Here is a 25,208-nt window from a genome sequence, read left to right as displayed (position 1 = left end):
AATAAGTGCCCTGTCCTGGGGTAGTCCTGTTTCATGCGGTTGTACATTATTTAGAAGCATCTAATTGACTACTTTGTTTCTATCTTTTCCTTCTTTCTCTTTCTGAATCTCAGCCACAACTATGTTCGAGGGTCCATTACACTTTTTATCATCAACTTGCACAGATCAAGAAAGAAAATCAAACTGGCTGGGACTCTCAGGGACAAGCTTGTGCACCAGTATCTGCTGCAGCCCTATGGACAGGAGGGCCTGAAGTCCAAGTAAGTGCTGACCTGGAAATAGTTTAGGTGCAGGGGCAGCAAGAGCTGGGTGGGAAGGGATCTAGAGTTGCCCCTTTGCTGAAGGTACCCAGGGTACTGCTAATTAACTCGGGCTCAGCAGCATGGAGTCAGGGGATACTGTTTAAGAATAGTATTTGGAACCCTACTCAAGAATCTCCCTGTCTCTAGGCGTGGACCTCTCAACTGTAATGTAAAGTGATGGACAAAATCTTTCTCAGCGAGGTCACTCTTGGTATCTGGGCAAGACGTCTTCATTACGCAGGATGAGCACATTTCACGCTATGTAGCATCCTCAGTCCCTGCCCACTAACTGCCAACAGCACCCCCTAGTCATGGGCAGCCCAAGACACCGGTGGTTAGAACCACGCCCCTGCCAGCTACCGCATTCTGTAGTGCTAGAACTCCCTGTTTGGCATCGTTTATAAACCTCGTGGGGCTTAGAGAAAGAAGCACTGAACAAAGGATCAGAAAAGTTCAGATACCAAACATTAGTTCTGCCCCTAACTTTGTAACTTTGGGCACATCACCTCTCTGGATCTCAATCTTCTCATCTGAACAACAGGAGAGAAATTATATTGCAGGGGCTCTGTGGTCCCTTCAAACTCCATAAATACATGGTTCTGCGATCCTCCCTCCCTCCCTCAGTTTCTCCTAGCGACTATTGACAACGCTGACGTCTATCATCAGAAAGCAGCTCTAGGCCACAGTGAGAAGGGCCTGGTCAAGGGTAAAGCCACCCCAGCTCCCCAAGTGAGGCCTCCCAGGAAGGGAATGGGATGTTGTAATGGGAGCATTCCCACTCCATTTTTAATGTTTACCAAGTTTAACAAAGCTGTAAACTTGGAGCAGGTGGCTTGCACTCCCACAGCTGCCCGCAACTATTTGTGCTTTAATTGTTCGCTGTCTCACTGCAACCTTGGTGGCTTGCATTTGGCTTCCAACTGTATGTGCAATGGGAGCAAAGCACAATCTGGGAAGTCACTTACTGAGGTTTTTTAGCCCACCCTCGATCTGTATTTCCAGCCTGGGTTCACATTCTGGCTCTGTTTTCTGGCTGTATGCACACTGCTCCTACTTTCCTTTCCTCTCCATCCTACCTATATCAGAGGAACTCTCTGGAGTGTTTTATCCCCTCTCTCAACTTCCCAGCAGCTCGACTGGGGGGCTGATTCCTGGTCTTCATCCTAGGCAAGGCACTTGGTCCTGGTTGACTAAAGAATCGTATGACCTGGGCAGATCCTTTCATCCTAATCCCTAAACCTCAATTTCCCCTTTTCTGCAAAATTCAAGGGTTGCTATATATTTGGTAAGATCCCTTACAGCTCTAAAATTCTCATCCTTGATCTGATTTTCTGAGGACCCTGAATTTGGTTAAGTTCCCACTGCCATCAGTAATGACCTAAAAGTCATGACTGGTGGAGGGACTGACTCTTCAGCAGTGACAGTTCAGGGTCCTCTGGAACCAAAGAGATTAGGCGCTGAGCCTGCCCAGTGTCAGGAAGACCATGTGTACCACGTGGAAGGAACTGACCAAATGCCTGGCAGTTCCACAGGGGTCCTGAAGAAGGGTTTGGTAATAGCCACTGAGGTCAAATAACAATGTATCGAAATTGGAAGAAGAGGGAGCTGGAATCAGAAGGCCTGGATATGAATCCAGTTGCTACCATTTGTATGTGTGACCAAACCTCAGCTCCCTTACCTGTCAGACGGTTTATTGTGTGAATCAAATTAGAACATAAGGGTGAAATGAAGCCTCCTACAAATGAAAATTTTATGCATCTATGCATACATGTACATATGTAAGTGTAAATACAGGTACCACATAGGATTTTACGTATATGATATTAAAGAGAGCTTGGGATTGAAACTCAACAGACCCAGATTCCAGCTATAACCCTGCAAGTGTTCCACTGTGGAATTTTGGGCCCTTCGCTCACTTCTCTAAACTTGTTTCTCTCCTGTAAACTATTGCTAATTTTCCACCTCCCCCATTCTAGACCTTGGTGACTCTGACTTGCGCTGTGCCATCTCAGACTGTCAGCTGCCAGATGCACACATTCACTGCCACATCCCGCACTCTGCTCAATAACTACTAATAAGAGCAAGAGCCCTCAGTGGTTCTGGGATGGGGCTCTCACAGGAAGGGTGTGGTTTTGGTGCAGCAGAGGCCGCAGGAAAGGATGGAAGGAAATGCTAGGAAGTGAGTTCAGTCTTTGGTGTCTCCTTCTCTCATTTATAAGCCTCTGGGGCCAGGTTCTGTGTTCAGTGTCTGCTGATTCTTAGCTGCAGTCTGAAGCCATATTAGTTCAGAGTGGGAGGGAAAGCTCTGGGAGCAGGGGAGCCTGCAATTGCTCCTGTCTGGAAGAACCTGGCAGAGGGCACAGAGCAAGTCAGTGCACCTTTCAAGCCACCAGCCAGGTGTTCTGGTGTTCCCTCCTGGGGCCTCAGGAGGAGGGAGACATGGGCAAACTTTTTTGATTAGTAGATTGCCATCGGGGCTGGAAATATTGAAATTTCTGAAGGGTTATCTCCATGTGAACTCAGGGCTCAGGTTTGTCAGCTGTTATTGCTTAGGAAGCCCCTTTGGGCCACTGAGCAGGCATAGTCCAAGCACCCAGGTCCATAAAGAAGGTTCACTCACTTGTTCTCAGTGAGTGAACAAGTCGTAAGTCCCACCACTCAAGTCTCAACTCTTTATATAAGAGTTCTCATTGTAGGAACCAGACAAAAGGTGGGTGCTCTGTACCCTCCAGGATGGGAAAACGGAAACTTCTACAGAACTTCAGTGTATACAAGAGAAGGGTATGCTGTATCTGAAACATGTGTTCTTCAAGGGTGGCTGAAAGAAATAGGCAGATTTAATTCAGAGAAGAAAAATAAGGTAAGTTGTGAGGACTTTCCTCAGATAATCAAAGGTCTGCTAACTGAAAGAAAACAGATTTGGCCTAGAATCCTCTGAAATCACAGAAAACCAGGGGGTGCAATTTAAAAGAAAAAGATTTCACCACAAAATTAGCTCCTTTTCCCAAGGCTTGCCTAGTCCGACCAGGGCCAGGATAGGCTTTCTCAGGAGGAAGCCTGTTAATCAGAGGCTGAGCAGCCATGGCCACCTCCGAGGCGGCTCCAAGATCCTTCACTCAGTGGGAGGCTGAGGTACAAGGTACTGTTTCCCACTAAACTAGAATTCTGTAATTCCCTGCCATGCCCCCCCCCCACTTCACCTGTGGAGCCCGTTACTCTGTGCGCGCCCTCAGAGTAGCTCCCCTAAGCCACTGAAAGGCCCCACACAGAGACTGTGCTACAGGAGAGATGGTGCTAATATCAGGCCAGTGTCCTCCAGCAGATCTCCAGCTGCAGGTCCCTCCCTGTCATGTCCCTGGTTTCTCACCTTTCTGTGAGGAAGGTGACCATTCACACCCAAGACAGCACTAGCTCCCTTTCTGGATAAGTCAAAGAGCATCTTCGTGGGCAGCTCTACAATCTACGAAGGAGAGAATCTGTCCAGTGCTTCATATAATCAGAAGTCAATAAACATTGTCCTCTAGGAAATCAATTCTACCCCAGACATAAATATCTCCAGTGTCTTTCAACAGAGAAGCAACATGAAGTCAGGCCAAACCAGTCAGCTTACAGCAAAAAAAAAGGGACGACTCACTTTTGGGGGGAAAAAATCAAACCAAGAGCAAGTGTTTGGTTAGATCCCAGTGTTCTTCTATATGTGTCTTGTTCAATTCCATTTAGATGGAAAACTACCCAAAAATTAGAAAAGAAGAAAACAACTTCTATCACATCAGCCCTTGTATTTCAACACACTGACCTGAGGGACTCAGCAGATGCTGAGAATCCTGGAGTAGAATGACATTTCAAGGTGTTCTGGTTCATTCCTCTGCCTTCAGACAGTCTGTGGCTGGGACATCTGGACCAGGAGATGCTCTGTGTTTAAAGACCTCCGGGGAAGGGGTGCCCACAGTTTCAATTCTGTCTGAATTTTATAAGAACACTGAATTATATAACACTGGGGCCTGCTGTGCCTGTGGCTGGAACTTTATAGATAATAAAGAGCTTTAATAGCCATTATCTCATTTAACCTTCTAAACAGTACCATGAAGCAAGTAGAACAATTCCTGCCTCTCTCCCATTTTAGAGCTGAAGAAACTGAGTCTTAGAGCATTAAGTGACTTACTCAAGAGTCACACAACTATTAGAAAATGCCTAGCATTCAGTTCCTGACCCCAAATTCAGTTACTTTCTTCAACACTATATTGCCCCAAGAGTCCAGTAATATAAAGTTATAATTCCATAATGACAAATATACTATATGGATAACTGAGGTCTGTCATGATACTGTCTGGATTAATTTCATCTTCGGTTCTTTACATAATGGATACATTTTTAAAGCATTAGGTTACTCTGCAATGCTCTCTCCTTTAGGCTAAACTCACCCCAGTTCCATTAAATTTTCTACACAATTCCTAGTTTCAGATCCTTCTTAAAAATTTTACTCTGAGCTGCTTCTAAGATTCTGCTTCCCAGTCACAGAATTTTAGTAAAAGCAAATTTTCTTCATAGCAAAATCGGGTGATTCCCTTCTATTTCTTCTATGCTCTTCTCAAATAAAGGGATTATTAAATACCAGGAGTGATTGTAAATTGGTTTAATTTGAGGTCTCTAAAAATCGATCTCAAAATGTTATATTTTGACCCCATACATAGACACTGCTAGCTGCCCTGTACCTCCTAGAGCCCACCCTCAGAGGCCCACCTGTAAGGGAGAGATGCTGGAAGGAAAGGTTTCCCAGGGATACCGGAGAGTTTATATCTTCAACTATTCATCAACTTTTTTTTTTTTTTTTTTGTGCCAGACATAACTTTTTCCTCTTCAGCAGTCTAACATGCAGTGGCAGTTAATCTGGCTAAAATTTTAAATGAATTGTGGCCTTATAACTATAAGAACTCAGGAATCCCAAGTAGACAAACTAGGGGAAAAGTCTGAACATAAAGTTTAATGTGAATACTTCAGACCAGAATGTCTCTTGATTGACCTAACGACAGGCCATGTCAGCACCTGGCCTTCAAAAGCTATTTAATGTGGGATGTTTGGAGGAGGAGAGGACGGGATTCTTAGGTCTCGGCTCTGAAAGAGTTCCTCTCTATTATTAGAAACAAACAAGGAGCGAGAAGCAGCCTGTGGATGGTGCCATGAGAGAGGTGCAGAGTACTTCTGCCTTGGGGGTAATAGGTTCCATATTAAATGTTTGAATTTCATATCTGCATGACACTCTCCTTCAGCTGCCATGATTTTAGCTGAAAGAATCACAAGGATCCTATGAACCAAGAATCTTATTGCCTATTCTGGGAAGAAATGAATTTTTTTCTCCCTATTCTACATACAGCTTTTTTTCCCCATCTCTCTGGGATACAACTTTTGCTTTGATTTTACCCCCATTAAATTCAATATCAAAGAAAAACATTGGCATCTAACTGCATGCCTTTAGAGAGGTGTCATTTAATGTTAGCCAAACAAATCGGTTCTGAAAATACTCAAGGAACTCCCAGGTGCTAAGACTTTAAAAATAACTTCATGTCCATGTTGGAACGGACCACAGACCAATACTTCATTTCCAGATTCAGAGCTTGGCTAGTGTGAAAAGTCCTAAGGGCTGAGCTGGCCACCACCTGGCCCACCACAGTCTCTCTCTGATGATAACTGGAAGCACCACATTTATTTTGGAACTTGGACAGATCTGAGCTTTGGGAAAAATCTTAACCCTAAGAATTCTATACCAAGACTTCTTACTCACTCAACAACAAAATCTGAAGACCTCTTTTCTGGGACCAAAGGGCCTTTGATCCATTTATCTCAGCAGGCTCAAGACATCGAAGTGTTTACCTTCTATACTGCTGATATTAGTTGGTACCTGGAGTTGTTGAACTCAGGTTGACCAGATGTACTCCCTGCAGGTTTCCATTATCTTCATTTGTCTAGGGTCATTTAATTTGGTTTCTTTTTAAAATAAATCCCTCTACCTGTGGAAGTTCTGCACTTATTAAAATGAAGATGATTCTCCTATAACATCCCTGACAGAAAGCCTGGCAGCTTCTGTTTGATGAGACTGCTCATCTCATGAGTTGGCCTACTCTAGGACTAGATGGTCTGATTGTAGGAAAGATCCCCTTGATATGTGGCCCATTTCTTCCCTTGCTTTAGAAAAATAAAGCAGAGTAAATCTATACCTTCTTTATAACACTTTTTCAATATGTCTCCCCTTAGAATTCTAGTCTCTAAGCTGAACACTCTCAGCTCTTTCACCCATTCTTCAAATAGCCTGGTTTAGTGATTGCGCTCTGCCCTCTTTGCCTTGGAATTCACTGGGTTTTAGACCCTTATCTCATATGATTTACAGTTCAATTTTCTTATTTCAGACAAGCTTAGTTGTAGAGGTCTGAGAAGTATGAAATGTGACCATTTAATTACAATTTACCTCATCAACACACAGTAGTCATATTTTTAAATCTTTGCCAACTTTATAATGAAAAATAGTATTCTTATTAATTTGTATTCTTGGAGTAACAGTGAGGTTGAACATTTTTATGTCTATTGGTGTTGTATTGCTTTTATGAATTTTCTATGTCCTCTGCATATTTTTCTACTGGGGTGTTATCTGTTTTATTAATGATTTGTAAGTTTTTTTCTAATATTAAGGCAATTTCCCCTTTGCTATCTATGATATGTGTTGAAATATTGTCTCCAGTATTTTATTTGCTATTTTCCAACTATTTCATTTTTAGGGTATTATCTTGACATACAGAGTGTTCCCTTTTTATATAGTTAAATCTATTTATCTTTTGCCTTATGGCTTCTTCCATTCCACTTATATTTTTTATGTATGTATATTTCTGAAATAAGATAAATAGGTATCTTTATTTTCTTCCTAGTTTCTTTTTTTGTTTTGTTTTTTTAATCTCCGTTTCTTTAATGCATCAGGAATTCATTTAGACGTCCTATAAGAGGTAAAGAACATCCACAGTGGTGCTGCTCAAGCTGAGAGTGTGTGAGGAAACCTGTTCACTCCTGCAGGGCTTTGGGTGCTCGTTTAAAATGTCATTTTTAAAAGATCCTTTTTAAAAATGTAAGGGTTCCCCCTTGCCTGGAGCAAAGGCCCTACTGGTGCAGATGCAGCCACATCCTCTGCAGCCCTTTGGAAAGGCCACTCGGAGCCCCCAGGAGGAGAGGGAAGCTTCAGAGGCTGGGAGCAGGGAGTGGCAGGAAAGGTGCCTGCGAGGGGGAACTTCCAAGCTGCCTGAGGGAATAGGAAGTTAGTGTTCCAGTTCAGAAAGTCTCAAATAGACACTGTAAAGTAGAAACATAGGCATATATGAGACTATCTGTTTATATGAAGACTTATATGTAATGCCAAGTTCCTTATCTGTGCAGTGCCTTCATCCGATTCGGTTCTGAATGCATCCTGTAAAGTACCACGCACACCTCCCTGGTATGTGCTGAGGAGCACAGTCCTCTCACTAGTGTACATGGTGCAGGGGAAACATTAAATAAAGCACTTCTATTGAAATACCAAAAATGCCCATTTCAGACTAGTCGACGAAAAGCATGTCTTTCAAAAGCTCACATCTTCTGTTTAGGTTTAAAAATGTGACCTCCTGACATGGTACTCTAAAAGGGTTTTTTTTGTTTTTTTGTTTTTTTCAAAAAAGCCCGCTTTATTCAAAATGAATTCAGAATGAATGGTTGAAAGCTGTCCGACACCCCATTACCCCCAGCTGCAGACATGCTCCCACTCTTTCGTCTCAGTCGTGCCTGCACTTTGAATCACCTGGGGAGTTTTAAAAACCCCGGTGCCCAAGCCTCACCCCAGACCAATTAAACCAAAATCTCTGGGCTCAGACCCAGGCACCAGTATTTTTTAAAGCTCCCCAGGTGATTCAAATATGTGGCCAAGGTGGAGAACCATTGTCTCTCTAGAAAAGGCTGGAACCAGATCCCTGCTGATTTGCATCTCTGATTTCACCCAGATTCTGTTCCTCATTCAGGCACTAAGCCAAAGGTGTGAACATGCCATGAGCCCCCCGGGGGTTCTCCATGACTGTGCGCAACTTCCCGAAGGTGCTCTTGTTTGTTTTTTAACTTCACAATTAGTAATGTACTAATGTACAGATCACTGTCCAGATTAGAGGATTACAAAATGTTTTATATTTTCAGTGACTTGACATTCAGATGCTTAGGAACCCAGGGTTTTCACTGTTGTTTTCTGAGAGTTTTTCAGGTGTTTTAGGCTACGGAATACATTTTTTTCCAGCTCACTCCCAGCCGCTGGGATCTCTCTGCATAGCTGTCCATCAAGGCTGTGCTCTCCTCTCTGTACCTCTTCTCACTTGGGGACCCTTGTTGCAGAGATTTCCATTCTGCTCCAGGTGACTCAGATGAAACACTGCTAAATGTGCACTTTGGGTTAAAGCTAACATGTTTCCCAGCAGTTGATTCTAAACTGAGTTGGGGAGCAGAACATGTAGGCAGTTCTGTTAGACTGGAAAGAAGTGGCCCCTGTCTTCTCCTTTCTCCACAGACTCCAGGGGCTGTGTGGTCTGAGTGATGGACAAACGTAAGGCCCAGGGAACTGAAAAAGTCCTAACCCACCTCATCCCTATAGCAGGGCCTGGCCCCTGGATTGGTATTTCTTTGGCTGCCAAGCATTGAGAGGCCACAGCAGGATGTGGTTCATTCCACACAAAGGGCTAGAGTGCCAAACTCTACCAGCTGCCAAACCCCAGCAGTCACTTAGCAGACTACTTTTTGCCTGCTCATCTCAGCAAGGATTCAGAGCCACCACACTCTTTGCACTTTGACATCTGTGGACCCTGGAAAGAACCTGTACCACTTGGGATGTCTTATTTTTCCCTTTTGAGTGTACACCAGGGCACTTGATATTATAGGGAACATTGTCAAAATCTTATCAAACTGAGATATTTATCCCTTTGATTTAACATATTTGAATAGGTATCCATGATCTTATAGTAATGGAGCTAATTTGGGGCATAGCTTATGGACTCTATCTCATACTGTTACATGTGGAAAAACCTGTCTGTGCACATGTAGGCATGTGCATGCACACACACACACGCGCACACACACTTGCCCTCTTACCTGACTCTCTTCATCTCACCTGCAGACTGACCCCACCCCACCCCCTGACTGCCTCTTCCAGCTTCCCACAATTAGGCTGGGGAAACCTGGTCCTTCCCCATAGAGGATACTTTAAGACAAGACAAACGACAAGAGTATACATATAGGAGAGTGGGAGTGTAAGGAAAGGAGAGATGAATTCTGACCCGGGAATGAAATCTTCCAGGCTGAGGGCCATCTAGCAGGAGCTGGAATGACAAGTCACATGTCTAGGAAATGCTGGAGGGAAGGGGAGCTTACCAAAGGTTTGAAAGTACAAAAGTTCAAGGGCCATTTTGTTTGGGGGTGTGGCACATTGTCTCATGTGACTGGAATATAGGATGCTTTGGGGGGTGAAGGGGAAGTCCACAAAAATACATTGGTGCCAGTATTCTGAAGGCCTCGAAATCCAGGCCAAGAAGTTGATTTTCCTTCTCTCTCTCTCCTTGTGTAATGTGTTAATTATAGTGTGTCTGACCACACATTTGCATGTTTCTGTGCTTTCTCTCTCAGTGGGTAAGGACTACATCTGTTATAATTACATCTGTACAACACAAAGAACAGTGGGAATGTGAGTAATGCCTCTCACACACTACTTGTGAATGTCGGTGACCATGGCACCAAATCTACAATGCGAAGGGAACAGAGCTAACCACATATTCAAGTCTCTGACTTTTATAGCTGGTTCCTACTGTGTCCTGTGCTATGAGTGTGATATGCTTATGACATGGAGCTTTGACATGGTCACAGAATCAAATTTTCTTCCCAAACTGCCCCCGGATGATCCCCTCATCTGTTGGGAGTTAATATCAGTATAAGTCCAGGCTCCTTATAGCTGGGCTCTCATCTTGTCTGCCAAGTTGCTGAGTTATTTTCAGCCATTAGAAGCACTGATAGACTCTCCTTATGGCTTGGACAATTATTACACAGACTTGTATAGAACACAGATCAAATCAGGACCCCCAAACCTGACCAAGTAGGAAAAGCCTGCATTCCTGACAACTTGCCTATAAAATCCCCCAGCTCTGCTTGCATAAAGAAGTCCTCGTGGTTTCTCTGCTCAGTGATACAGAAGCCTGATTGAAGCTCCTCACTGGGTCAGTGTGCCCTCAGAGGGCTGGATGAAGGGCGGGTGATCTTATCAGCCGCCCAGTGTCTCTGGCCAGGAACTTCATATGTGATGTGAGCGTTTGGAGGGGTAGGGGGAACAGGAAGCTTTTGTCTGCATTTTCTCTCTCTGGTTGGTCTCCTCTCTTTAATAATAGAGGAGAGGCCTGGAGTGTCTAACCAGCCACATGAGCACTCCTAGAGAGGCTGACTGACAAGCATTAATCTGAACTATCACAGGCAAGAAGGCACTGAACCCTGTGGTACTGAAAAATTAAGAAATGAAAACATTTCTGTTTAGCAGGCAAAATGGCTCCCACACATGGATAAAATAAAGCTGAGAAGGATGCGTGCTAAAAGGGAGGGCAGAGAATGTGCCTCTCCAGCTGGGGCTCTGGGATGCGGCCCCCGTGGAGGCGGCCACATCCGATGGGGCCCGGAGGGAAGAGTTTGCTTTTTGACAGATGCTACCAGGTTCCAGGCAGAGCAGAGAGCGCAGGGAGAGCCACTGCGGGACACTGGGGAGGAAGCATCCGCCGGCACCCCAGAGGGGCGGAGCCCAGGAGGGTCCGGAGCGTCCTACAGGCCTGTGGTGCGGCGGGACCTTGGACGGGGACACCGGCGCGGTGGCCTCTCCCGAGCAGCCCGCTCGGCGGGGCGGCGATCACTCAGGGCCCTTCAAACGCGCTTCCCCTCCAGGCGGCCCCAGATGCACGGCCCCGGAGCGGGAGGGAGCGCGGCCCCGCTCGGCCGGCTGCCCCCCCCCCCCCCCCCCCGGCCCTAACCCGCCCCTGACCTGGAGGAGGGCAGGGCGGCCGCGCGAGCCAGCTTTCCAACGCGGCCAGGGCCTCGGGGGCGCCCCGGGCCGCGGGGTCCCGTAAAGCACTCGCAGGTGCGCGGCTGGCGAGGGGCGGGGGCGCCCGGGCCCCCCGGAGTCGCGCCGGCCCCGCCGGCCCTGCACCTGCGCGGGCCCCCGCCCCGCACGCGGGCCCGGAGGCCCGCACCCCGGCGGGAACCTCAGTCCGGCTCGCACCGTTCCCTTAATTCTGGCCCCATTCCACGGGGACCCGCTGCCGAGAGGACTGCAGCGAAGTTTCTGTTGGGATTTGATTGACCCTGGCGTTAGTTCTTCCCGGAGACCGGGCGCGGGGCTCACCCCGCGGCCTTCCCGGGGCCGCAGCGCGGCGGTGGGGACAGGCTGACCCGCGCGCTCCGCGACCCGGGAGCCCGCGCCCCGTCGGCTCCGCGCTCCGCTGTGTGGAACAAGAGTGACCTCTAGTGGCTCCGGGGGAGCACACGGGAGTGTCAGAACTCGGTGTGCGGGCTGTAGAGGGGCTGATACCCCTGCCTCCCCCTCCGTGTGCCCCCAGTCACGCACTCCGGCTCATTCACTCCCTTTTCTCTCCCTCCCTTCCACCCCACTCCTCCTGTCCTTCCCTCCCTCCCCCTCATCATTTAACAAGCCAGAAGCTGAGACCAGAGAGGACTGGTGACATATCTAGGCCTGCACATGTCATGCTCGTGGAGTCTAGACTAAAACTCCAGTCTCTGGCTTCCAGTCCAGTGTCTTTTCTGCTACCCACCTATTTATATCCAGTCCTTTCATCAAGAATCCTCTTTGTGAGCTGGTGGAAGGAGCATGCAGGACGAATGGCGCAGAAACAGGCTCTTCCTGTCTAGTGGAGAGACCGTGTGATGAGTGCTGAGGCCCAAGAAGCGCTGGGTAATATGGGAGCACTTTGGAGGGACCCCGACCTGAAGGACAAGTAGGAGTTAGCCAGGAAAAGGAAGCAGGAAGGGGGGAAAGAGTATGGGGAAGGGTTTAGGCAGATTGGAGAGCTTGTGATTGGAGAAGTTGCAGCACAGAAGGAAAGGTGTTCGGAGGTGGGGAGCTGGAATGGGTAGGAGCTACAGGGAACCTCTAAGGGGCTGGAGGAGTGTGTAGAAGGACTTGTTTATGGGGTCTTGTAAGGACTTTGGACAATATTCTAAGATCAGCAGGGAGCCACTGGACAATTAGGTAGGTGAATGTTATGATCAGATTTCTGTTTGTGCAGGATCGCTCTGAATTTGGCATTAAACTCTGCCACAGGCTAGCTGTTAGGCTTTGGGCCACCTGCCTGGAAAATGTTCAGACCAGAAGGAATTTAAAGTTCATCTAGCCTGTCTTACAGGTTGAGAAACCCAACCTTGGAGAAAAAAATCGCTTTCTCAAAGTGGCTAAGGTGGAACTGGTTACCTCTGAGTCCTTTCACCTCCCACCTCCCACTCAAGGCTCCAAGTATGCCAGCCTCAACCAGACACTAGGTCCCAAAGCTGCTGCCAATAATGCGCAGGCTTCCCTTGTCTCTGCCCCTACGAAAGTCCACCCGGGGCCAGGCCAGAGTCCAGCAGATTATTGTCGAGACTGTCAGAGAGCGTTCTCACTGGACTTGTTTAGGAGACCTCAGAACAGTTGAAAGCTTGCTGCAGTGTCATCTGCTAACGAAAACGATGCTAAGACCTGAAGACCAGAGATTATAGACAGGTGGTGGACAGGGGAAGGAGGGTGACCAGGCCAAGAGGCTCCCTTAGAGACCTGAGGAGCAGAGGGCTTGACTCCAAATTGAGACATTGAATCCCATTTCAAATAGCATGCAAAACAGACAAAACAACTTTAGGAACTGCAAAGTAACTCAGCCTTTGTAAAAACAGATGGTGATAAAACCCAGTTGTCCTAATATTTGGATAATTTAAATGCCCTCAACAGCTAGGGAATTAAGGGAAATAGTTCAACATAGGCTGGATCATTTAGCATTTGATTTGAAAGGTCATAGGCATTAAGAAGGCCTCAGAATATAATGAAAATATGCTAAGAAAGGTTTTCAAATAAAGAAACACGATCCTGGTGAGTGCCATCTGGAATTGGAGAACAAAATGAAACAGTAGAAAGAGGTGTCAAGGGGCCTGAATTTGAGACCTAGTTTAGCTACCTACTGGCTATTTGACCTTGCCCGGACCACTTAGCCTCTCTGACCTCATCTCAATAGTAAAGTTACAATAATAATAATAATAATAATAATAATAATATAGGGCTCTTTAGTGATCACAAGGAAGGCCAGATAGGACTGTGGTGAAGGGTGGCAGTGCAGTCTCAGCCCTACCACTTACTGGCTGTGTGGCTTAGGTGAGTGCTAGACCCCTCTAAGCTTTGGTTTCCTCACCTGCAATATAGGGATGCTGACACCTGCCTGGGTAGTTGTAAGGACAAAATGCAATAGTCCATGTAAATCATAGTGTGGTACCTTTTGCATAGACAGTGCTCAATAATCAGTGATTTTTTATCATTAACATGATTATGTTTGTAAATTTTTAAATTCTTCAATGCATAAAAATGAAATATTGTAATATTTAGCATGATATAATGTCACTGGGTAACGGGATAATTTTTTTTAATGTAAACAGGAAAAATAGAATGGAGATGGTAAGCACACGGGCCATCTTCATAATGAAGGGACTTTGTAGATAAGGACAGTTGAGGACTCAGGATCCCAAAAAATAACTCATGTTGGCTGAGCTAAGACTTGGTGATATAGGTGGTTTTTAAGAATGAGAAGCACTAGCAATGATCAGTGGCCTTGTTTCAGGATGGATACGGTTATCTAGTGAGAGACTGAGAATCACTAATAATCTAACATTTCCAGAGCCACTGAGAGCCAGAGCAACTGGTATGTTAATGCAGCAATTTTCAGCCGGTGTGCCCTGGCAGACACACTGGTGAGCCGCAAGAATTTTTAAAACATGCAATACCCGACTAGTCAGGGGTACTGACCTCTTTTCCCTTAGACTGTCAAATAAAAAATGACAACAGCCAAAACAACAATAGCCTACCAGTGTAAATAAATCAAAATGATACCTATATATTTTTTTATCAGATTGACAAAAAATATAATGTATTTTTTGATGTGCCACAGAATTTTTGTAATTAGTTTATGTGTGCCATGAGCTGGAAAAGGTAGAAAATCGCTGTGTTAATGAAATCTATAAAGACACTCAACGAGCCTCCCAGGAGCCTCTTGGGAACTGGAGAAACTCAACCCAAGAAGGCCAGAAATAATGCAAAAGAGCCTCAAAAGTCCATTCACTGTGCCTTACATCTTGTTAGGCACCGAGGATTTATGGACCAAAAACACAGTCCCTTTCTGCACTGAGTCCACAGTCCAGTGAAGGACAGAGCAAGTAAATCACTACAATTCAGTGAGGGGGTTATAGGTAAATTTTGGGTGCAAGAGAGCTCAGAGGTGGGGCTCTTAACCCAGGGGTCAGGGAAGGTTCCCCAGAGGGAGCAACACCTGAGCAAGCTCTACAACTACCCAAGCAGTCAATCCAACAGAGAGAACTCTTTTGAAACTGAACCCAGAAGCTGAACTCCAAGTCATTTAGTAATTTGGTCATGTCGTGCTGAGACGGGGTGCGGGCCTTTGGAAAGGGAGAGACTTCCTTTGTAATGTCAGCATTAGAGTCATTGTCCTTCTAAGAACTCTGGTTTGAAAAAAAGCACATGATGCCCTCATCCTCCCAAAAAATCGTATTGGGAATTTTATTACAGTTTTAAATTAACATGTGTCTTATTAATCCCAACAGTGCCTACTGGCATTCACATTTGAGAAATATTATCTTGTCTATGTGCAAGGCTTACTAGTTTTTCATTGTAAAACAATCTTTGTTCATGCATATATTGATGAAATCCTTACAGAAACTGCCAACTCATCCCACACACACTCCCGGGGTCTGTGACCCACAGTGAGTCAGCACTGGGGTAAGGGTACTGGCGTGATCGGAGACTGGGAGGTAGCTGGAGCTGGGCTTGCGTGTCTGTTCGAGTGGAAGGGATGGGGAGTCCCCGGAGAGCTTGAAGCAGTGACAGCCCAGATCACTAGGGCAACAGTGTGGCAAGTGCAGGGGTGGGGTCTGAGCTAAAGTAATAGCAGTGAATGGAGAGAAAGGAGCAGATGTGAAAAGTATTAAAAGCTAGAATTGATTGGACTTAAGGACCCTACATGTAGGAACTGGGGGAGAAATATCAGATGGCGCCTAGCTTTCTGGCTTAGGTAACTGAGGACGGTGGTACCAGCACAAAGATAAAAAGGCAGAAAAGAGGACAGGGTCTGAGTAGAAGATTTTTGCTTTAGACATAGGAACTTTGAAGTGGAGGTACATAAGTTAGGGGGGTCTAGGCTAGAGATGCGGGATTGGAAATCATGGACATGTAGATAATAAAGTCCTGGGTGTGGGTGACGGCACTCAGGGGGTGTATGTAATATGGAAAAAGAAGAGGTCCGAGGACAAAGACCGTGAACCCCAACATCTGAGAGGCAGGTAGAAGAGAGCAGCCCCCCTGCAAAAGAAATGGAGGAAAAGAGGGAGAGAGAGAGAGAGAGAGGAATAGAGGGAGAGAGAGAGGAAGAGAGAGAACGAACATAGAAGCCAAGGGAAGAGAAGCCTTCAGCTGGGGGAGCCAGGAAAGTAGTCATTGCCACAGAGCACTCAAGTCTAAGGACCAAAAAGTGTATCTACCCATCACGGCAATGAAAAGTATAACAAAAACACCACTTCCCACTTACATGGCTCATTAGGCTTGCAAAGCACTTTCATATTTTTATTTCATTGCATTCCCACTACAGCCTTGTGCAGTCTCACAGATGCAAAAGCTGCAGGACGTGAGGTTGAGAGATTTTCCATAACCGTCGAGCAAGTTAGCAGTCGGGCTCCTGGAATTAGAGATCAGTCCAGAATCTTGACCGTGCTCCCTGGGTCCACCCACTCCGAGTGAGCTTTTTAACCAGCCAATAAGGAAATCAGAATGGGGCCTGTTCCAGCATAACTACTCCTTATTAGTATAGAAATTAAAAGGCTTGCCTGTGTCCCACTCGGTCCTGCATTGCCTAGAAGCCAGAGGTGCCAGTACTCTGGGATCACCTGAATCTAAAAGGGCAACACCTAGTTCCTCAAGGGGAGAGCTTGCACCTAATTCTGCATCTGAGAGGGACAGTGAAGGCTTTCAAGTAGAGAAGTGATACATGCGAGTATGCTTTGGAAAGGTTAATTAGTATCATTGAGCTTGTGTTTGACAGTGCATACGTGTGGTTGTTGGATAGTCACACCACCTGAAGGAAAATAGTGAAAATACACTGTTAAGACCTGTCTGCATTTTTGTTTTGTTTTGTTTTTGCAACAGAAACACCTCTTTCATCCTGCCTCCCACACCAATGAGTAGACTGTCTTCACCAGAGAGAATCACTCAAATTTGGAGCAGATTTGATGGAGTCAATACCTAATCTTCAGACCTAGATTTTCCCACCCCCAGAGGCGGGCCTGGCTCTGTACAGGAGTCTCCTCCTCACTCACTCCTTAGTCATACCAACGAGAAGAGTGGGCTGCCCCCTCTGGCCTGTCAGATCTGGACTCGGCCCAGACTTACTCATGGAGGGCCTGGCCGGGAGCTGCCCCTCTGCCTCACTCTCCATGGGGAGCAACTCACAACACACTTATCTCTGGGAATCCACTGCTCCATTGGGCCTGAGTCTGGTTATCTCTCTCTAAACCTATCATTCACAGCACAGAAGGAACACTAAACAAAGACCTTTGTATCAATTTCCAACATTTATTCTCTTTACTGCTCAGATGATATCACTGCAGTTGAAGGTTGGGCAAGGCCCAGAAACAGTCTTCACCATGCAATGTTGATTTTCTGAGGGTAACTCACAGCCTTATTTCCAGCGGGTGGCCTGGTTCTGGCCTTTTCTACTGACCCATAAAGCTGAGCTTCAACCTGGGTACATGGCTGTGCGAGCAATCCCCAGTCGGGAACAGCTGGGAAGTTGTCTGGATTCTGTACTGCAGGCCAAGCACGGGTCGTCTGTTCCCCTTCGCTCTCTAACTGCACTGTGCGTGTGGCCCCTTCTCAGGGTGAAGGGTGCTGCTGCCCAGGAGGAAAAAACAGGCAGGATAGGTAAACTGTGATCACAAATGCCCACTTTTATCACTTTATACCTCATTGTATTGCTAAAAGAGAAAACATCGTTAAATATTAGATATGAAAACTCACTCTTAGATTAGAAAAAGAGAGTTGTTAGCTATCTCTGTCCTTCAGAACAGCCCTATACAAGTAATATGGTGTCAGTTCTCTAAGCTATCAAGTAAATTAGTGAAAACCTCAAGTTAAATAAAAGATTCCGGAAATCATTTTAAGCCTGTTCAGCAGGCCACAGGTCTAACTAAAGTGCTATTATGACTTAAAACATATATAAGCATGAGCCCCGGCTCAGTTGGTTGAGCACCATCCATGCACCGAAGGTCACCGGTTTGATTCCTGGTCAGGGCACATGCCCAGGTTTCGGGTTTGATCCCCGGTCAGGGTGCACACAGGAGGCAGCCAATCAATGTTTCTCACATCAATGTTTCTCCCTCTCTCTCTCACTCTCTCCCCCCCCATCTAAATCAATAAAAACATATTTAATATATATATAAGCACTAAACACTTTTCCGCTTCTGAGTCTCAGAGATTTGTCACTTATCTAAATGATGTGTCTGTGGAGCTAGACAACCTGTGTTCAAATCCTGGCTTCCAGACCTACAAGCTGATCTTGGCAAGTCACTAACCGCTGCAGGTAGAAAGGGGATCATGAGTTTCTTTCTCAGAGTGTTGCTGAGATGTTTGAATATGTTATTAAAATAAAGCCCCTAGGTGAGAGCCTGGGCATCGCAAGTGTCAGTCAGTGAGAGCTGTGCGTGTCAGACAGACAGGCAGCCGTCTGGGGCTGCCCAGGCTCTGTTGCAATGGTCCCTTATAATGCAATAACCAGTTCCACGATGTTTTCCTCACCACAGGTCAGTGCAGCTGAACGGCCAGCCCTTGGTGATGGTGGACGATGGGACGCTCCCAGAATTGAAGCCCCGCCCCCTGCGAGCAGGCCGGACATTGGTCATCCCTCCAGTCACCATGGGCTTTTATGTGGTCAAGAATGTCAACGCCTTGGCCTGCCGCTACCGATAAGCCACCCTCGCCCTCACGAAGCTCCAGCGCGCCTGCTGGACTGCTTTCCACCCTTCCGCCCAATAGTATCCTTACTTTTCAGGCATCTAGCACCAAACCAGCCTCTGCTGCCCCATCCTGCTGGGATCAACATAGACTTGCTCTCCCGAGATAGCACAAGCTTAGCCCGGCTAGTTCACATCCACCCCAGAGGGGAATGTGGACATCGCCTGACCTACGTGAGGATGAAGGTATGTGCAGAGCTGTACGTATCCTTGTTCGTGTACCGCGAAACCAAGCTGAAGCACACTCCCTGGACAGACGGGACAGCTCCCCACGGTGCTGGCCGCGGGGCGGCATCACTACAGGCCTTCGCCTGGGCCGCCGCCCTCAGCGGAAGATGGCAAGGAAGAAAGCCGGGTGGGCCTGAGAGCCCCGTCCCCTCCAGCCCCTTTCCTCCGTCTGCTCCCCGCTGTTGCGCCGGTTTCCTGTGAGCTCCCTTCCCAGAGGGGGGCCGCGGGGAGCCAGCGCCGGCCTGCGGGGTGAGCTCCGTGTCATTTCCTGGCTGATGTATGAGCCTGTGCATCTGGGTTTCTGACAGTGGCATCGATCACTGGCTACTCCTCTGGGAAGCCGGTGCTCAAAAGTAAAATTGCACTCATACTCCAGGCTTCATAAGAAGGTTCTACTCCTCTGTGGATCCGGACTCCCCAGGGTTGCAGTGGGGGTCAGGCGACAATACTCGCTAAGTGGAGAGCAGTGTATTAGGCACCACAAAAAGTGACCATCATCCGCCGTGTGGCTGTGCGGGGGCAGTTTCGGTGCAAAGAGAAAGCACATCACACCACCAGCACACATGCGCACACACCAACAACTGAACAAAGCAGATCATCAGACCCGCCTCAGACTTGAAAGAATATTTATTAAGGATAAGCCCCAAAACCATTTAAAAAATAAAAGAGGTGTAGGTCAAAGGTCCTCACCGTAGGACACAGCTGACTAATCGTTCTGCCTCTTTGCGAGTAGCTGTGTGCCTCTCGGTGCGTTTGCTAGGCAGAAATCCAATCTGGTCACTGAAGACCACCAGGCCCCTCCTGTCCCAGACCAGCTTATTTGAGCAGTGGACACAGCTTCCGGTTAGCGGTTATGGGGAAGGCGGAATCTGGAGACAGGGCTGATGGGAAAACCTTGGGTGGTGGGTGGAAAGCTCCCAGTTGGAAGGGGGCAAGTGGAGCGAGTGGAAGTTCATCGTGAGGACCTTCTGTCTGGGCTGTGGGGTCTTTGCAAACAATCTGCCTCTGAAATGACTTCCTTTTCCGCGGATGGGATCTTCTTTCTCAGGATAAATGACATGAGTGATGCTCTTTTAAAAGGAGGAGATATTTGATAATGTCAGGGTTCCAACTAAGGGAGCGATGCAATTTCTGCTGCTGTCCAAGGACAGGAATGGAGGGGAGGGGAGGGGAGGGGAGGGGAGGGGAGGGGAGGGGAGGGGAGGGGAGGGGAGGGGAGGGGAGGGGAGGGGAGGGGAGGGAGGGGCGGGACTGCTGAGGCCAGAGGCCAGGGAGACTGCCGAAGGTGCCAAGGAGTTAGGTAAGGACTAGGCCAAGTGTGCAGAGTGAACGGTAGGGTGAGAGACAGGGGGAAGATGAAACAGGAGAGGAGGCAGAGGATTCTCAGCTTGGGGAACTGCAAGTTGGGGAGAGGGAAGCTGACAGGCTCATTGTACGTGTAAAGAAGAGAGTGCATATGGTTTCGACAGGCTTATTATTAGGTACAGAAGGAACAGCACACGGAAGGTGCAGCGAGAAAGGGGAGATGGGACCGGCTGGACCCAGTCAGTGGGTGGCTTAGCCTGGAAGCAGCTCTGGAGAGGGAGGCCACTCAGAGGGTCTACCTCCCACTGAAGCTTCAGCTCCGAGAGGGGAGAGAGAAAGGAGGAGAGAGGTTACAGAGGACGAGCCCAAGGGAGGAAGAGAGTGAAAAAAGAGAAATGAGAGACCAAGAGATTGTTTCCCCAAACTCTTATCAGAAGCTCTTCTATCCATTGGTGCAAGCAGAGCTGCAGGGCCCCTGATAGTAACCAGAGCAACCTGAGGTCCTTGCAGGCCCAGCCCTGGGCTTCTTTGCTTTACATACACAGTAGCCCCTGTTTTTCCTGTAAGTCATGCAGAGTGTCCAGACCTTTCCCAGGGTCACCTGGGGCAACGGTTTGCTGAGCTCAGAACAATCGAGAACTTGTTCATTTAACCACCACGCTCAATGGCTGCCTAGTTCACAGACTCGCCCTTTCACCTCTTCACAGCTTCTGCTACTTCAGTCCAGCCAGGACCTCCAAAGCTCCACTCAGACACACTTTCTGTAAGCGCCAATTTTCACAAAGCCTCCACGTGTGCAGAATATAGGTAGTTCCTGCTGCTGCTTTCTCTATGTATTAGAAGCTGCTCCTAAGAGGTTTTGCTCTTTTAGTTGATAAAAAGGGAGAAGGGGATCACTGAGATTTATCTCTGGAGCCCTGCAATTCTCACTTTGCAACTGTCTCACGTTAGAAGTACTTGCATTGTTCAAAGGAAACCGAGAAAGTCACTGTAAAATCACATCCCATAGAGACTTTAGTGCAAAGCATCTATCCTGGATTTTTCATTTTGGGGTGGGGATAATGACTAAATCAGTGGAGATGCCTCCTTCTTATGGATGCCCTTATCATACTTCCCGCAAAGGCTGGCCTGTGGCAGAATTCAGCATCAGCACCCACCATCATCATCTGGGAGCAGCTTGCCCGACTGGGCCCTGGGACAAAAGAGCTCACCCACCAGCCTTCCAGATCAGATATTTCCTCCTAAAGCAGGACCTGGCTGAGACAATCTAAGACTTAAGAACCACTTTATTTTAAACCAAAGAATGGGTTTCTAAAGTGCTTATTTGAAAGCCTGATAATGAGAAATCTGTGTCTTTTGTTAAGATGATTTTCTGCTCCTTCTGCCTCTAGGAATGATTTTCTTTCTCCTTTCTTATCGCAAAGGCTCAGAACAAATTCTCATTGTTATTTGGAGAGAGTGTCCCAGTTCCTGTAGTGCCCTGAAAAAGCTGCAACTATGGGATATTAGCATTATCTCCAGATAGAGAATAGCTTGAAAATGCCAGAACTGGGCTAGAGTGAGACACAGGCCTGGGACTCCCAGAACCACAATTCCCAGAGGCCCACTTGCCCTCTGCAGCCCCAGCCCCTCCCCAGACAGTTGGGTCCAAGCCCTGCACCTCCCACAGGACAGAGGTTGTTGGTGGAATCTGCCTGCGAAGCCCCCACTGGGCTTCTGTGGCCTCCTGGGGTCAGGCAGTGGAGAGGATCCTGCAGGACTGTGAACTGTTGAGCTGCCAGTGGTCCAGGCCAGGCCCAGCATCCACAGGTATGCTCTACTGCGTGCACCCCAGGCCGGTGTGTTTGGGACGGATGCAGCTGCAGGACTCACCTTGGAAATTCATTAAGAGCAGGGTTATTTCTGAAAGCAAAAGGGCAGTATATAAATCTCTGCAGAAACAAAGGCGAACCAGGTGGATAAAAACATTGAAACAGGGAAGGACTTTAAACATTTGAAATAGCAATAGAGGAACCAAAAATAATAGAGATATGGCTTGGAGAAGGCAAGGGAAGAATGGGCATAAACATTTATGGAGCACGGTTTCCTCTCCTTCCCCTTCTCCCCAACCTCAGCACCACTGACCCAGCCTGCACACTGCCAATTGCTCTCTTCTACTAACTTACTGTCCAGGTCCACAGCCTCACCTCTGCCAGCCGCTCTGTCCTCACCCTGGAGCCCAGGGAAATCTGCTGTACCAAGAGGGAATTCAGTTTTGTTTGTAGAAATATTTGCAATCTTTTCTTAGGATGTACCAGAATTGAAAATAAGATAGTAAGGGGTTCTCAAAGAGAAACAGTTATTATGGGGCCCAAACAACTGGAACGTTACAATCACTGTCTCTCAGACCCACTAACAGGAACACAAAGGCTTCTGTAACTGCCTTCCTATCCCAGTCCTGGGCAGTGAGTATTTGGGGAGGACCAGAGACGTAATCTATCCAAAACCATCCAGATAAGCAGAGTGGCAGGGCTGGGACTTGAACCCAGATCTGTTGGATTCCAAAGCTTGCTCTCAATGCATTATGCTCTCTCTCATTGGACCGGTCATGGCCAACTTTTTCTTATCTTTGTGCTGCCCACAGTTAGCTTTCTTAACATCTTGTGTGTGCCTACAGAGAACCCTAGTAGTGCCTTCACCCAGGACAGTTCACCTCGGGTTTGGGGAAGCCAACTAACAACTCTGACAAGTAGCAAGTTGGGCTGTGACCAGCCTTGGCTGTAGACTTTCGAATCCAGGCTCATCTTGGCCCTCCAGTGGCCCTCCTGGTCCCCTCCTCTTCGTCTCTATTGTCCTGTAGAACAATTTAAAGGGCCACTCCCACCACCATCACCACCACCACCACCACCCACAACAGGTGATGAGTCTTGATATTCAAAGTCCTGGAGGTAAGTGGCAGAGCCAGTTGGCACCCACTCGTGCTCCTCCTCTCTCCACCACCCAGAGGTATGGAAGTTTCTCTTCACCTTTCCAGACTAAATAAAAAATGCATTAATCATTGCCCCATGGGTAGTATTCACAAATATCACTCTAAAACAAGTAAGCCAAAACACCAAAAAAGCAAATCAAATGCTTTGGTACCGACTTCCTCCCAAATGCCAGAGCAGCCCCTCGGAGCCCTGGGAGCAGTGGCCAAGCTCCAAACGATTGGCTCATGAATAAATCCCTCTATCCCATGCACCCAGCAGAAAGAAAGGTGGGCTTTCCTTGCAGCCTAACATTACTCTTCTAATCATTATTCATGAAAATCTTCTAGGATTCTTTTTTAAGTTGTAAATGTTATATAATAAATTATATTTTTGGAAGAAGCAAAAAGAAACCTTAGTTTTATTGATCTGGAAGTTGGCAAAATGAGGCAGGAACACCTCCCAGGGAAAGTTTCTTCTCTGTGCAGAGGACTTAACAGGTGTTAATATTTTCTTCCAGAAAACAGATTATATTAAGGTTTATATGAGCCTGATGATTGCAGAGAGTTTGGGTTCATGAGGTAGTTTATATATTGAGGAAATGTTTTGTAAGTAATAAAATGTGAATACTCTAACTTTCAGTTCTCAGGGTGTTCTGTGGGGAAAGGGAGGTCACTGTTGTCCATGCTACACCTTGACCTTCAGACTGATTGCCTGGAACAAACACATGCTGGGGATCTTTGATTTCATGGTATACTTCCCTCTCCTTCTCCTCTCTCCCCCACAAGCTTTGCTTCAAGTACTCTAAATGGAAATTAAATATTATTATTCAAGTTAGATGTCATTGTCTATCTTAGTTAAAGTAACTAATAGCTGCAATAACAGGTAAGCTCCAGAATCTCAATGGCTTAACACAATTGAAGTTTATTTCTTGCTCACAGATCATGTAAAATTCAATTGGTGGTAATGGGGCTAAGGTGGGCAGTGGTTCTGTTCCATGTAGTCCTTTAGGGATCCAGACTGATGTGGGTTCTCTGCCATCTTCAGCACTTAGCCTCTAAGACTGCTACAGGCATCACCAAGATAGACTATATCAGTAAATTTAAAAGGATTCAAGTCACACAAAGCATATTCTCTGACCAAATGGAATTGAAATAGAAATCTATAGATACCTAGAAAACCTCCAAATATTTTGAAATTAATAACACATTTCTAAATAACCCATGGGTCAAAAAAGAAAAAGAAAAATTAGAAAGCATTTTGAACTAATTGAAAATTAAAACATAACATATCAAAAGTTATAGGTGCTGATAAAGCAGTATCTTGAGGGAATTTTATAGCAGTAAACTTCATTGTTAGAAAAGACAAAAGGTCTCAAATCAGGTCAGTTTCTACCTTAAGAAATTATAAAAAAAAGAAGAGCAAATTAAATCCAAAGTAAACAGAAGAAAGAAAATAGTAAATATCAGTACAGAAATTAGAGAAATGAAAACTGATGAAACCAAAAGCTATTTAAGAAAAATCAATAAAATCCTTAATGTGAGCTGAATCCTTCCAAATTTATTGAACAGAATGGAGAGTCCATAAATAGATCCACACATATATGGTCAACTGATTTGAGATAGATGTGTCAAAGTAATTCAGTGGAAAAAGGATATTTTGTCAACAAATGGAGCTAGAAAAATTGTACATCTATATGCAAAATAATGAACCCTTCTCTCATACCATCTACAAAAACCAACTTGAAATGGATCATAGACATAAATCCAAAACCTCAAACTATAAAGCTTCTAGAAGAAAACAGAGGAGGAACTCTTTGTGACCTTGGCTTAGGCAAAGATTTTTTAGACAGCATACCAAAAAAAAGGCACAAAGATTTCTATTCTTTGAAAGTCACTGTAAAGAAAATGAAAAGACAAAGCCACAGACTGCAAAAAAGTGCAAAACAGATATCTGTTAAAGAATTTGTATCCAAATACATAAAGAAATCATATAAATAATAAGAAGCAAGACAATCTAATTTTTTAAGTGGGCAATTTTTTTGAATACTTTACCAGAGAAGAAATATAGATGGGGTATAAGCACA

General features: G+C 46.3%; 1 protein-coding gene across 1 annotated transcript in view; it reads left to right on the top strand.

The window, feature by feature from the left end:
* Window positions 1-19,242, top strand: part of HPSE2 (heparanase 2 (inactive)) — a 408,005-nt gene extending 388,763 nt beyond the window's left edge. Inside the window, exons 11-12 of the mRNA XM_081158111.1 lie at window positions 114-260; window positions 18,435-19,242. Coding sequence (XP_081014237.1) covers window positions 114-260; window positions 18,435-18,600 — 313 coding nt within the window. The 3' untranslated portion in view covers window positions 18,601-19,242. The remainder of the gene's footprint in view (window positions 1-113; window positions 261-18,434) is intronic.
* The last annotated feature ends 5,966 nt before the right edge of the window (window positions 19,243-25,208 follow it).

The sequence above is a fragment of the Miniopterus schreibersii genome, assembly GCF_964146895.1.
Source record: "Miniopterus schreibersii genome assembly, chromosome: 14".
Taxonomy (NCBI): Eukaryota; Metazoa; Chordata; class Mammalia; order Chiroptera; family Miniopteridae; genus Miniopterus; species Miniopterus schreibersii.
The sequence above is the reverse complement of the archived record's forward strand: the minus strand, read 5'-3'. Positions and strand labels throughout refer to the sequence as shown.